Below are 14935 nucleotides of genomic sequence, written 5' to 3'. Positions count from 1 at the left end.
TTGAATGAGTTTTAATTGAGTTGAATCGGGCATAAATGAGCGGACCTTAACTAGCTTTAGTTGAGTCGAGTCGATTTTAGTTGAATATGTGTCATTTACTAATTGAGTGAGTATCTGCTTTCACAAGCGAGTCTTTTTTTTTTTACGAGTTGAGTTCGATTCGAATTTAACTGGACGAGTATATTGAGTGAGTTATCGAACAGAATGATTCATTTACAACCCTACATGAGTAATGGAGGGAGGCCGGCCAACTTCTGGAACTGTTCAAACAAAGACAGCTTCAAGTTTGATACGATTTGGTCATTTTTATATATACATGCCCTTTGGCCTGCCATGCAATTAAAGCTGTCTTCTGCAAGGCATATGATCTTCACCAGAGGGGTGACCTTTTAAGTAAATTGAAATGGTAATTTTCAATGGGTTCCATGCAGAAATGCTACCAATTGTCATGGGAAGACGGCCTAACTTTCCAATATCCATCCATATGTCACGCGGTTTCCTGGTTGCTCCCAGGCAGTACTAGCAAGAGTGGATGTTACCTCGATCCTTTGTAAATTACTTTGCTTACAAGTCATTCATTTCATATATATATATATATATATATATATAATATATATATATATATATATATATAGTATTTTTCATAGAGCAATGCAAGGTATAGTCTCTATTTGGAGACTCCATGTAAAAGCTTAGTCGATTTTGTCTTTAAATTTTTTTAAAATTACAATAATATCCTTATTAAAATAGTACTTTTTATTAATTTAATGAATGGTTTGTACATACAGTCTCCATTTAAAAATTGTAAATATTATTTCTCTTATATATATATATATATATATATATATATATATATAATGGCGGCCCTACGTACCATGTCTTACCGAACTTTCATTAATATATCTGGTTTAAACGTCATAAGACACATATACAAGAACCGTATATATCTAGCTGAAGAAACTCACTGATCAACTCGCGTGTTGCAAAATTATAAATTGACAGATATAAAACCAATTTAATTTCAGTTAGAGGTCTCGACCGACTAGTCGAACTCGAGTAAAAACTTGATTGATAAATTGACAGAAATTAAATAATTTTTTGAAAAGACTTCAAATTAATATTTCTCCCGACCGACCCTGGGGAAAGGGGAGAGGAAAAGCTAGTATATATTTTGAAAGTCAAAGAAGATATGCAATACCACCCACTCAGAATGATTAGCATATATATATATACAATAATATATCAAGCATATATAATAATATATATATATATCTATATATAATAAGAAACTTTACGTGGGAGAGTGAGCTAGCCAGTGAAGAAGGTTTCCTCTTATATACCTAGCTTTGAACTGCTCAAACTTGGACAACTTCAAGCTTCTCTGCTATGCAATACACGCTTTGGTTTACAAAGTAAAACCGTCAGCCTCAAGCGCCTGTACTTCTCCTTTTTCTCTATAAATGGCTCAACCTTTCCCTCCATCTCCATCATTCCCTTATCATTATTCTTGCTGCTCATAGTTTACTCCATTCTCTTTCACAGTTCTGTGACTCCTTCATTCTCTGATCATTACAATAACGAGGCTTCTGGGTTGCAAAGTAAATATGGCAACCATCAAGATTTTCATGGTTTTCTTTCTAACCATCATGTCTACTATGGTCTCAGTATCATTGGCATCGCTCAAAGTGGATTTCTATCATTCGACTTGTTATTCTGCAGAGTCAATTGTGAGAAAAGCTGTAAACAAAGCCGTGTCACAGAACCCTGGCATAGCTGCGGGCCTCATCAGAATGCATTTTCACGACTGTTTCGTCAGGGTATGCTCTCTGCAACCCATTAACTTTGTTAATTAGGTTCCTTTTGCTGTGGTGTTAAACTTCGTATGAACGTTGCATGTTTCGCAAATTCATCTTCAAGAGACAAATTGAGTCAAACTGCATTTGTAGAAAGAATTTATGGCAATAGATGTCTTAAGTATTACTCATGTTAATCATATTCACTGATCACCTATCAATTATTACAGGGTTGTGACGGCTCCGTTCTACTTGATTCAACCCCTGGGAATCCATCAGAGAAGGAACATCCAGCCAACAATCCAAGCTTAAGAGGCTTCGAAGTGATCGATGAAGCAAAGGCTGAACTTGAAGCTCAATGCCCACAAACTGTCTCATGCGCAGACGTTCTAGCATTTGCTGCCCGTGACAGCGCCTACAAAGTTGGAGGCATAAGTTATAAAGTGCCATCAGGACGACGCGATGGCAGGGTATCACTTAGCGACGAGCCTTCCCAAAACCTGCCGCAACCTTCCTTAAATGCCATGCAACTCCAAGAAAATTTTGCAAGAAAAGGCCTGAGTCTTGATGAAATGGTGACACTTTCTGGGGCACATTCTATAGGCGTGTCTCATTGTTCTTCCTTCTCAACTCGTTTATACTCTTTCAATGCAACACATCCACAAGACCCTTCAATGGACCCCATATTTGCTAGAAATCTGAAAAGAAAGTGTCCCCGACCACCTCAAAATGCTGGAAATGTCAATGATCCAACGGTGCCACTCGATGGTCTTACACCAAACAGGCTTGATAATAAATACTACACAGGTTTGAAGAACCGCCGGGGCATATTGACGTCTGATCAAACTCTTCTGAGCAGCACTTCGACTGCGGGTATTTTGAAGAAAAATGCAAGGCATGGTGCAGCATGGGCTTACAAGTTTACTGCAGCCATGGTAAAAATGGGTTCTATTGATGTTCTCACAGGAAGCCAGGGTGAGATCAGGAAGAACTGTAGGGTTGTTAACTAAATTATTTGGGGCTTTTCTTTCCTGTATGCTTTGTACTCTACATTCATCCTTCAATGTTATGCAAGTGTAAATCAATTCTTTTGAAGTTTAAAACCCAATAATCCTAAAGAAAATTCTGTTGATCTAAAAAGTAGAGTGATATATATATCTTTATAAGAGTAAGGCTCCGTTTGGGTATTAGAGTATTACGAGAATATTTTAGTACTAAGATTTATAATTTTTTTTTTTAAAATAACTTGATGAAAGCTGTGGTTGTCGGCAGCCGGATTCCGGTGGTTCCACCACTAGTGGATGTCCGGATTGTCTTTTGGGGTGGCAGTCCTTCGTGTGATGGTAAAAAAAATATATAGTGATTGAAAGTTGTCTTGAAAATGATTAGCGCCAACACTTTTAATTAAGAGTAGTTTTGATAACGATTATATAAAAAAATATATTTTGCAATTGCAAGTTATTGTCATTTTCTTTATTTGCAATTCTAATCTATTAAAATTGACACTAATTGACCTTCTTATAAGAACTATTGAAGTTTGATCATTTATACCCTTGTTTAATATGTGATCATCATTGAGCTCAAAAAAAATAAAAAAATGTGGCAAAGTAAGTTGGGGTATAAGTTTCCAGTTTAATAATGAGTAATAGAGTTATGTTATATATAATCATTTTTGTGTATTTTTTACGTACTCTATTGATGTATTTGATCAAAATAATTATTTTATATTAAAAAAATTATGCAACTAATCATATAATAGAATATGTAAAGAACACAAAAAAATACACTACAGGAAATTTTCCTTCTCGCGGGGAGCGAAATCCCCGCATTTCCCCTGTTTTCTCGCAGCAAATTTTCAGAAACTGCGATAATTACTCGCAGCTAATCGGTCGAAAGTAAAACGTCTGCTCAGTTGATTTTCGGTGATAAATCATCAGCGGCCGCAATTGCTGCACCTAACTCGGCGGTTCATCTCTCGCAGCAAAATCGCCTTGCCAATTTGGGAGAAGGGCAATTACGGTGATGAGGCGTCGCAAATTTGGGGTGATTTACGGCGATTTTGCGGGTCCGTAAAATCCAGATTTCGGCGAATTTGGGGCTGGCCGCAAAGAAGCTTTCTTCCCAAGGTTGCGGTGAATTTATAGACGCCGCAAATTCAAGGATTTTACATACGGTGAAAGATCGAGATCCCCGCAATTCCATTTATTCAACATGCGGTGAATTTGATTATGACGCCGCAAGAAGATAGTGCTGATCCATACGGTGAAATAGCGAGATCCCCGCATTTGGTTTTGATTCTACATGCGGTGAATTAGATTACCACGCCGCAATCTCAGATGGATTTTACATACGGTGAGCATGTATGGCGCAGGAAATGCCAATTAATATCACCGCGAGCTTGCTTACAAATTTACAACAAAGCAGGCACATATGGGTTTTTGGGTATGCGGTGAATAAATTATAAGAACCCACTCGGTTTATTAGATTGATGGGTTTTCTGAACGGTGGCTTCAAACAATAGTTGATCAGAGCAAATTTATGGGTTTTTGGGTTCACTGATGCAGCACGTCGTTGCAGGAATTTATGGGTTTTTGGATTCGCTGGCTTCAATTTCTGCTTTACGTTATTTAAAGCTGATGTTCTTCACCCAGGTTAGTTAGCAAAGTCATTCAATATGTACTCAATCTGAATTGAAACAACCTCTATCGCATAAATTCATGTATAGCATCTTGGCATGCATATTGATTCTCCACCAATCATTAAATATATTTTATTTATATTGATTCCTTGCCCCAGTATATGTTTCATGAATTTATAATGACCAATCATAAAAAATTCTTCTTCTTTAATTTAAAGATCATGATCAGAAAATTAGATAGAGATGTGTAGATGCATCTAATTTATATTTATCCCAATAGCTCAGTATGTACTCTGTGACTCATGAATAAAATGCCAAAACCAATCTACAACCTTGGAGCAATATTATATATAATAAGAGCTAGGGAAATAGCATATATTAGCATATACCACTACTTCACGGGAATTTAGAAATTTAAACCATACGTCCTGATCATCTTAAATGCATATAGATTATTCTTTATAAAAAACAGGGGAATTAAAGAAATTTAGATACTACATATCTATACTTTGCAATTTGTGGTAACAGGATCTAATTAGATTAAGCATTCTTTACACCACACTAACTCAGAAAAAATAAAGAAGTTCAAGAAGATTTTGTCTAAAGAGTAGTAACGTATGTAGCCGAGGAAGAATTTAAGCTTTACCAATGGGAAATTATCTTTGAGATTCCTCTCATTTAGTACTCTGCCAAGTACCAGATTTTGAGGACTTTTGTTTTATATTTAATATAATTCAAACACCATACACTTTTTCCCCTGTTTTTATCATGTACATTGCCATCCAGATTTCATCAAAAAAGCTTGAATGTGAACATTTCATTTACTTTTTACATCATACATTATAGCAGGTTCCTTCTAATTGTCATGCAATTACTTAAATTCCTATCTCCATTTACTGACACTAAACACTTGATGAAGAATGTGTGCATCTCAACCAATTGTTGTCAACATGGTTATACATTAACCTTAAACCCTATACATTAATTTAAACCTGGGAGTGAATCCACATATGTAGCATCCAGCAGGCTCTTGTAGTGTTGCATCAAAAAATTCCAGCTTGGGTGATTTATATCAACATATGCCATTTGCTTTCTACCTGAAAAATATACATGCTTCAAACAATTATTCATGTGCTTGAAGTAATTGCTGATGTCTACCTTGTAAGATAAAAATAATCAACCAAAAACTAAACTAATTATGCCAGTCATTGCAGCAAACTAAAGCAGACAACAATTCATGCCAATCATGTCATCAAGGAACTAAACTTATGTCACTCATTACATGAACAAACTAAACTAAGCAAAAGCCTCCAATAATTCATTAAAATCTGTTATATCATCCATATTTCATAGGAAAATAGAAGATGCATCAGGCAATGGCTAAATCTTTACATGTATATTCAACATAAATCTGTACCTATAGTCTATTACAGAAAAAATTACCAAACATTTCTTTGTACCTGGTATACATCTCTCAAGTTTCAAGCTTTTAATATCACTAGCATCATAACTAATCTTATAGAATATGCATCAGCAACTCTCTTAGCCATTGAAGAAAATACATGTAGTTTCTAGGGGTTTTAAAGCATACTTACAATGTTTTCTCATAACCTTTAACAGAGTAATCCCACCAAAATATTGTTGCCCAGGACATTTTATAATTCCACCAAGGAACATCCAGCAAGTACAACTAACATGCAGGTCCTGCACCCAAAAATCTAGACAACTATTAAATAAAATATGTGCCTGGCAGCAAATGGAGCAAAATATCAAAAAATCCCAGTTTAGAAGGCCATCCAGCTAAACATTTCCTGGAGTGTCTCTATTAGACATGCTGGTAGACCCATAAAGAAACCTTTTTTCATGAAATCTGAATGGCAACAAGAAAAACTTCTAAATATAAATTCATCTTTGGTCTATGGTTGTAGACAAGTTGATAAATATACTTAGTATCATTGTTTGCACAAATAACAAAACTGAGTGAAAATGCAACATTTCTACAACCATAAAGTCTACTTTCTAACGTCCATGTATGATAAAGCTGGATGATGTGGGTAATAAAACAATCATCCGAACCCCCAATATGATTGAGGCATGCTTGTAGACCCATAAAGAAACCTTCTTTCATGAAAGCTGAATGGCAACAAGAAAAACTTCTAAATATAAATTCATCTTTGGTCTATGATTGTAGACAAGTTGATAAATATACTTAGTATCATTGTTTGCACAAATAACAAAACTGAGTGAAAATCATTTTACTTGCAAATCCACGTCTATCTCCTCATATTTTCCTTACCTTCACCAAGATTTTGCACTAAGGTCAGTTTATTAAACCCCAGTTTGAGCTCTATTATCGAGGTCATTTCACCTCTATCATTAAACTGTGCAAATCCATATAACAGATTTGTGAAATAAGTTGATGATTTGCAATCATCTCTAAACTTTCCTCTTCACCATATGATAAGCTTAGTTTGCAAACAACCAACTGCAAATTTGTGTAAGATATTCTGAGTTCACCTCAACTGAGAATAATAGAAAAGCTTAGTTTAGTTTAGCTTCACCCCAACAATGTGGGGGAAATAAACTCAGGATCCCCATTTTTTTGAAACTCGTAAATAGTTTCATACAGAAGAATCTACTTATTATAATAAGTAGTGGTGATGGATGAATAAAAGATGGTAGGAAAATACTTACAGGGCTGATCTCTTGGTGCTTAAAGGTCAGTTTGAATACAGGGCTCTCTTGCTCCTTTTCCACCAATGAGATAACTCTTAACTTTTTGTCTGTACTGCGCTACTTTTGTGTAGTGGGCTGAAGTCACTTTATCAACTATTAAATAAAATCGAAAAGCTTATTTCCCTCCAATTTCTACTAAATATTTCGTGATCCCGCGTATAACAACTTCCCATCACAAAAAGCAAATTTCACTATTTCCTCCTGACGGTGGGACCCTTGTACACACTGATATGGAAACCATTCTTCCTTCTCTAACAATTAACAGCCCTTGTCTCAAGAAAAAAAAAAAAAGGAAGCTTCATACAACCCGTTTATTACATTAACATAAAGAATAACCCATTTTTTTTAAGTCAGGCCCTTTTGTGTGATTTACATTGAATGTAAATGTAAATCATTAAAGCACCTTTATATAAAAAAAATACATACATGGACGTTAGATTTTCTAGTGTTTAATAGTATATAATTTTATTCTCATATTTTATTCTCTCTTTTCAAAATGCGACTATTAAATAAAATAATGTGTTAAGGCTAATATATTATCTCAACAGAGAAAGGCAGGGAAAGCAATGGAAGACACATGAAGGATTTGGCCATACTGGGCGAGCCATGTATTATAGCTAGCACCAAGATCCCACAAAAGTAGATGATCAGCAATCCCACCAAATCAATCCCACCAAAAGAAGATGATCATTTGATAGTTACGTAATTTTTGTACGTACAGCTAAATTACTTGTGTCTTCCATGTATAAATCATCTACTCATGTATATATGTGTATGAGACCATCAATGAAAAATATACAGAAATTATTCTTCAATTTATTTCTTAACACCATTCATGAGCAAGCTAGCTACCTGATGAAATTAATTAACATCTCATCCATATCTCTTCACGTCGTACGCTAGAATATGCAGGATCAAACGAATTAATGATTGATCAATAAAACTACTTAAAATCCACAATAACAACATTATTGTTTTGGGCCAGAACAAAAATAGGATCACGGTGATCACAACATTGCTCATTGGCCTTTTCTAGTAAGTTTTGAGGGTATAATTAATTGTTTTAAATTCTACATAATTAATCAAACTGAGCAGCAGTAGTACTTAACAATTAGCACTAGCATGCATCGTGCCAATTAAAGACTATACAATTGCACTTTCGATCGATCTCTCAATTGAAACTTAATGCCCATTGTCAAGAGTAAAAAGCAAAAATAAATTATACATATCTGCTAGTAAGGAATTCAAGCATTAAGCCCCTAATTTATATGCAGCCTCGCCTAGTTCATGATATAGAGGCCTCTTCACCATATGCATACAATTTCTAGACCTTCCCAAACTCACATGATGATTGATACATTTTGCACTAAGATTCAGAATATCACCTGCATCTATTACTATATCTCACAATATTTAATAGATAAAGAATCACAATATCAAGTACATATCCATCAAGAAAACCTGATTTTCCAACAAGTACTTACACGTATACAAAACAATCATCTACGTTGTTTCCATACTATGGTCACCTTCAAAAGTAGACTACACATCATGTGTTATATCGGAGACAGAGTAACTTTAACCAGACGGTTCAACATCCAAATATTCAAACCATTCCATTACAAATTTACAAGTGAAATGTCAAAATGCAATTATCAGCTTTCTACCAATTTATGCTTAAACTAATGCAAAAACTCGGCAGCATTGTGGACTTCAGTTATCCTCCCCTCCAGAAACTTCAGCTTATATAGAATAAGCTAAGTAGCACTGTGGTAAAAGAAAGATGCAATGCGTGAGTAAATAAATAAATAGAGTAGAAATAAATAATCAACTCACAATATTAAATGGAGTCTGAAAATAATATATGTTTTCACATAAACAGCTTATTTCTGGTTCACAACCCTTATCTATGCACATAAAGTCTCCATCAACATACCTTTTTGAGAATTAAAAAAAAAAAAGACAGAGATGAAGATATTCCAAGCCCATACCATACCAGGAAATGCATTATATGTGTTCTCAAATATTCCACTACATAATTTTTTTTTTATTGCAAGAAGGCCTTCATTTATTGCCATAAAAAAGGTATCACCATCAGTAAGAAGATAGATTAAGACGAAGATATATAACGTAGAATGTTTGAGGAGGTTCAAGGTGAGAGGGAATATAAGAAAAGGATGCACATGTATACCTCGTGTAATCACCACGTAGGATGTTTGAGGAGCTTCAAGGTGGCAATCTCCCTCTTTGTCTGCAACACCATATATATATATACACATTAGTGAAAAAACAAATACCACACGTTTGACCAAGACAATTATAGAGGAAAACCACAAATACACCTAACAGGAACCCATTAATTGAAGGACTCTCAACAAAAATAATACCTAGTTGATTATTATCAATTAAGATGAATGAATCAACTCAGAAAAACATTGGACAAAGTCATTATCAACATAATTATATGATTGATATATTCACAAAGATATACATATAATTACTTTGCCCAGTGCATTATAACATAAATAGTACTAAAATGCTTACCTAATCATTAGAGTAAGTTTTCATGATCACTATGACCATCCTCTCCGCTTGAATCTGCAGTGTTGTCACTATTCCAATCACTGTCATCCTCCGATGAGTAGTTACTAAGAAACTCATCTTCCTCAACTCTTGGATCGGGGTGGTCTAACATGACTATATCATCAACTAAAATCGGGTCTATATCGTTTCGATGCAAAGGCATATCTAGACATGTATCATCTTCCATTACAAAATGGGCTGGTGGAGAAAATTCTTCATCCTGGTACGCTTCATCCTCAATCAAGTGATCCTCATCCTCATCCCCAACTGTTGTGCTGGGAATGTCATAAACATTCCTAGTGGTTACCTTCTGTACTACTAGCCAATTTCTCCCTAAACTCGTATCTTTGAGATAAAATACTTGTGACGCTTGGCATGCAAGTACAAAAGGCTCTTCCTTGTAAGATTTCCTAGTTGAGTCGACACTTGTAAAGTGATTACCAACACGAACTCCTCTTCGCATATCACATACATCAAACCAATCACATTTGAACAAATATACATGGCGCCATCCTAGGTAGTTAAGTACAATAATGTCCATTAGAACTCCGTAGTACTCAATAGGCCTACCTTGATGGTCCCCAGGAACAAGCACACCACTGTTTTGTGTAAGACGATGTTCTTCACGTTGTGCTGTGTGGAACCTAGTTCCATTCATAATGCAACCAGTATATGATGAAACCCATGGGTCAGGTCCACATGCTAGCGCGTACAGATCATCGGACACCTCTTCGGGACTAGAATTACGTAGTTGCCTAATCTGTTTATAATACACAAATGTTAGACAATTTAAATCACCCAAGTTGTAAGATAAACTAAATGGGACCTAAATTTGGCCAACCGTAGTTACCAACAACATACTCACACGCTCCTTGAACCATATAGGAAATTGACTTTCATGCACATCCTCAATATTATTGACACATTCGTCTGTCAATTTGTTGTGATGCTCACTGCATAATTCAACTTAAAATGTGTTAAGTAATGGGTAAAAATGGAAATTAGGCTAAATATTGTAAGTGAAAAAAGTCGACAATTTGTTACGACTTACTCTAGGTATTGGGCAATCTCAGGACAATTGTTGAGTACATACCAATATTGTTTGGCAAATACTTTATTATCTGGTCGAGTAGGATTTGATGCACCCAATGGCCGTACCTTTTGTGTGAATATCGAAAATTCACATTGTTGACGTCCTTCACAAACATCTACATTTCTTTCTTCTCGATCAAATCTAGTCTCGACATCATGGAGATACATCGAGCAAAATGACAAGCATTCTGTGTGAATGTATGCCTCAGCAATCGAGCCTTCAGCACGGGCTTTGTTTCGGACATAACGCTTAAATTTTCCTAAATACCTTTCAAATGGATACATCCACCTATACTGTACAGGCCCTCCATACAATGCCTCACGTGGTAGATGAATAGCTAGGTGCACCATTACATCAAAGAATGCAGGAGGGAGTATTATTTCAAGTTTGCAAAGGATGATTGGAATATCAATCTCAAGACGGTTCAAGACATCTATAGACAATGTGCGTGTGCACAACTGTCTAAAAAATGTGCTTAACTCAGTCAAAGCCAAGCGAATGTCAGGTCTTAGGTACCCGGCAATAGCAACAGGAAGTAGTCTTTGTAGGAAAATATGACAGTCATGACTCTTCATTCCTGATATTTTACAACCATTTAATGTAACACATCGAGCAATATTCCCAGCAAATCCATCTGGGAATTTCACAGCTTGTAACCACTCGCAAAAGCCTTTCCTCTCATCCCCTTGTAACGTGTAACATGCAGGTGGCATAACAAGACGTTGTCCATGTTCTTGTAAATGTAATTCCTTCTTTATACCAAGAATCATCAAGTCCCTGCGTGCATTAACAGAATCTTTTGTTTTGCCTGGAATACTCATCAAAGTTCCCAAGACGTTGTCACAGATGTTCTTCTCAATATGCATGACGTCAAGATTATGTCGAAGTTTCAATGTTGACCAGTAAGGTAATTGGAAAAAGATACTTGTTTTTGTCCAATTAAGTTCATCAGGTCGTCGCTTTCTCTTCCTTCCACCTTTGCCAAATAATATATCTCCAACATTATTTAGTTGATCCAGGACATCGTGGCCAGATAATTCACAAGGTGGCATGCGGTGATCATTATTGCCATTAAAATTAGCCTTCTTCCTCCTCCAACTATGTTCTGGAGATAGGAAACGACGATGACCCATGTAACAATGCTTTCGACCATATTTCAACCACAAAGAGTCTGTGTCACCATTACAAGTAGGGCATGCCAATTTTCCCTTCGTGCTCCAGCCAGATAGATTTCCATATGCAGGAAAGTCATTAATCGTCCACAACAAAGCTGCATGTAATTGAAACATTTGTTTTGTTGATGCATCATACGTATCAACACCATTTTCCCACAAATCAACCAATTCATCAATAAGAGGCCGCAAATACACATCAATCTCATTGCCCGGCGCCTTTGGTCCAGGAATTAAAAGAGACATCATGAAGAAATGGTCTTTCATGCACAACCATGGTGGTAGGTTGTAAGGAACAAGTATTACTGGCCATACACTATAAGGTTTGCTCATATTATTAAAAGGGTTGAACCCATCACTGGCTAGACCAAGGCGCACGTTTCTCGCATCACTCGCAAATGAGATATGCTCTTGATCAAATTCCTTCCACCCTACTGAGTCACGTGGATGCCTCATCACATTCGAATCCTCAACACGATGTTCATTGTGCCACCTCATGGATACTGCTGTTTTTTTCGACATAAACAACCTCTTCAACCTTGGTTTTAACGGAAAATATCGAAGTACTTTGTGTGGGATTTTTTTTTGTTTAGTTGTGGGTGTTACCCATCTTGACATACCACATTTGGGACAATCATGCTTGTCAGCATTTTCCTTCCAATATAGTATACAATCATTTGGACATACATCAATCTTCATATAACCAAAACCAAGGGCCCGCTCCATCCGTCGTGACTCGCGGTATGAGTCAGGCAAAAGTGCATCCGGGAACGAATCTTTCAACAACTTTAGTAGCATGTCAAATGATTTAACACTCCACCCTCCAATCGTCCTTATATGCAACAACTTCACAATGAATGATAACTTTGAGAAGTTAGCACATCCTGGATAGAGTGGACGTCTGGCATCTTCCAATAATTGATCAAAATTTTTTGGTCTAGGCTCTTCATAGGTGGGACCTTCACTGGTACTAGGTTCTATTGGCTCCACATTTGGAAATGATCCAAGTCTAATGTCATCTAACATCTCATCCATGTCATCAACGTACTCGTCCCTTTGCACTTCATTGACATCATCATCAAACTCATTAGCATCCCAGGATTCTTCCTCACCATGAAAAATCCATTCAGTGTAGTTTTCATCAATTCCTATGGTGAACAAGTGTCTTTCCACCAAGTCAATAGGATGAAAAAAGTTATTACGACAGGTACGACAAGGACACCTTATATTGTTTGTTGTTGCATGAGCTTGGGCCATTGTAATGAATTGATATACCCCTTCCCTATATTCTGCTGACCTAAATCGGTCGATAATACGCATCCAGCTTTTGTCCATGTCAAAATCACTGTAAGATTAAAATAGAGGAGTTGGATAGTTGTCTACTTAAACTAGAATTCATGATCATGATTAGAGCACGTCTATTTTGATAGTTTGCAGTCATATTGTAGAATGATAGATTGAAAGATGGTGCATGTGTTTGAAAGATAATCTAAGGATCAGTACATTATTAATTCATAACATTCATTAAGTTGGTGTAGTGCAGCTTCAAAGATTTCAATGCAAATTAAGCATTATATATATATTGACTAGATAGACCGCATATCTCGTCCTTTTGATTGAAGCAAAAAATCTCAAGCTAGCCGTGGATTGAAAAGAAAAAGGATCACTCCCTTCTACATAAAGGCACTATACTTTCAAGTTCAAGAAGTCAAATGGTCCCTTTGTTTTTAATAGAAGCAATAATTTCAAATATCGGTTAATTAAAATTCAACTATATACTGGCCTAAGCATACTTCCTTAACGAAACGCTTCCACGGCTATATGGAATAATTCCATCATGGTGTATCATGGAATGGAGTGGATCTTTCGTATGTAATAAAAGATATTGACAGCCATATATATATATATATATATATATATATATATATATATAGGAATATATGTGATTCTTATATATGTGCCTTCCAATCCTTTCCTATTTAAACCATACAATCTGTACGTTCATTGTGTGTTTCTACGTGTTAATTTTGAGAAAGAGAGAAGATAAGGCCGAAAGAGGTGGTCCTAATGGCTTTCTCTCCATTCTCTCTCAATTTCCAAATTAAAATATTTGCTTGTAATTTTAATATGTTTAGATACAAATTTTTCAGCAAGGTCTGAGCCAGCTTATACTCCATGATGAAAGCTTGGCCCAACAAGAAGCAGAAAGAGTGCATAGACCTCTAGGCCAGCCTTTGGTGAACTTCAAGCAATATGCAGGATATGTTACTGTCAATCAAACTCATGGAAGAGCACTCTTCTACTGGTTCTTTGAAGCTACAAAGAAACCAGAAGGAAAACCTGTTCTTCTCTGGCTAAATGGAGGTATATATATATATATATATATATATAAAGATGAAGTCCTAGGCATGGATTTTGGCATCCACACGAAGCTGTCGATGACATTTTGTATGTATAGATCATGGTTTTGATTGGAAGTGGCCGATTGGCAGGGCATAATAAATTAATTTAGAGATATAGTACTACTAGTACTGATCTTGTTGATTTCAAGCCTAATAATATCAAGCTAGGAGAGAAGGTATGGTGGCTTATTTAGGGAGAGCTAGCTAGAGGCACTTTGGCCATTAAGAATTCGATACAAACCTAGGTAGCTAATTAAGATGCAGAGGTAGCAGTACAACTTCTGTTATGAATGAGCATAAAATTATAGTTCTGTGCGTGGTATAAAAGTTGAGTTTAATAATGGAATACTTAATCACAATATCTTTCTGTAGGAATCATATATTTAAACACAGAGTTTGTAATATTTCCTTGACTTATGCATAATTATAAAGAGAATAAAGGCAACAGAGCACCAGGAAAACACTGATGTAACACTGATGGATTCCAAAAGTTGTCAAGTACCAGATAAAACACTGAT

At 36.0% G+C, this 14935-nt stretch overlaps 2 protein-coding genes and 2 long non-coding RNA genes across 5 annotated transcripts; 2 read left to right on the top strand and 2 right to left on the bottom strand.

The window, feature by feature from the left end:
• Positions 1-1512: 1512 nt before the first annotated feature.
• LOC109021383 (peroxidase 5-like) lies at positions 1513-2844 on the top strand. The gene is made up of 2 exons (XM_019004005.2): positions 1513-1817; positions 2024-2844. The coding sequence occupies exons 1-2, from the start codon at positions 1605-1607 to the stop codon at positions 2801-2803; spliced, it is 993 nt and encodes a 330-aa protein (XP_018859550.1). The 5' UTR covers positions 1513-1604; the 3' UTR covers positions 2804-2844.
• A 732-nt stretch (positions 2845-3576) lies between these two features.
• LOC118349234 lies at positions 3577-7982 on the top strand. The gene is made up of 2 exons (XR_004802179.1): positions 3577-4444; positions 7716-7982. It is a non-coding gene; the product is annotated as an uncharacterized LOC118349234 (long non-coding RNA).
• LOC118349235 lies at positions 4451-7708 on the bottom strand. 2 transcript variants are annotated; one of them, XR_004802181.1, is made up of 3 exons: positions 7126-7708; positions 6027-6953; positions 4451-5528 (listed from the first exon to the last, which is right to left on the bottom strand). It is a non-coding gene; the product is annotated as an uncharacterized LOC118349235 (long non-coding RNA). The 2 variants fall into 2 exon arrangements; XR_004802180.1 differs by having other exon boundaries at positions 6027-6149; positions 7126-7687.
• Positions 7983-9718: 1736 nt separating the features above from the next.
• Positions 9719-13350, bottom strand: LOC108986238. The gene is made up of 3 exons (XM_035692846.1): positions 10802-13350; positions 10616-10703; positions 9719-10510 (listed from the first exon to the last, which is right to left on the bottom strand). Exons 1-3 carry the CDS (start codon positions 13348-13350, stop codon positions 9719-9721), a joined length of 3429 nt encoding a protein of 1142 aa, XP_035548739.1.
• Positions 13351-14935: the final 1585 nt, after the last annotated feature.

Source organism: Juglans regia, chromosome 8, assembly GCF_001411555.2.
Source record: "Juglans regia cultivar Chandler chromosome 8, Walnut 2.0, whole genome shotgun sequence".
NCBI lineage: Eukaryota > Viridiplantae > Streptophyta > Magnoliopsida > Fagales > Juglandaceae > Juglans > Juglans regia.
The sequence above is the reverse complement of the archived record's forward strand: the minus strand, read 5'-3'. Positions and strand labels throughout refer to the sequence as shown.

What these genes read in the sequence shown, in the direction of transcription:
- LOC109021383 (XM_019004005.2), top strand. Translation starts at nt 1,605, where the DNA reads ATGGCAACCATCAAGATTTTCATGGTTTTCTTTCTAACCATCATGTCT. An exon ending in TTCACGACTGTTTCGTCAGG is followed by an intron (nt 1,818 to 2,023) that starts GTATGCTCTCTG and finishes CAATTATTACAG; the next exon opens with GGTTGTGACGGCTCCGTTCT.
- LOC108986238 (XM_035692846.1), bottom strand. Translation starts at nt 13,350, where the DNA reads ATGGACAAAAGCTGGATGCGTATTATCGACCGATTTAGGTCAGCAGAA. An exon ending in GAGATTGCCCAATACCTAGA is followed by an intron (nt 10,704 to 10,801) that starts GTAAGTCGTAAC and finishes TGAATTATGCAG; the next exon opens with TGAGCATCACAACAAATTGA. An exon ending in CTATATGGTTCAAGGAGCGT is followed by an intron (nt 10,511 to 10,615) that starts GTGAGTATGTTG and finishes TATTATAAACAG; the next exon opens with ATTAGGCAACTACGTAATTC.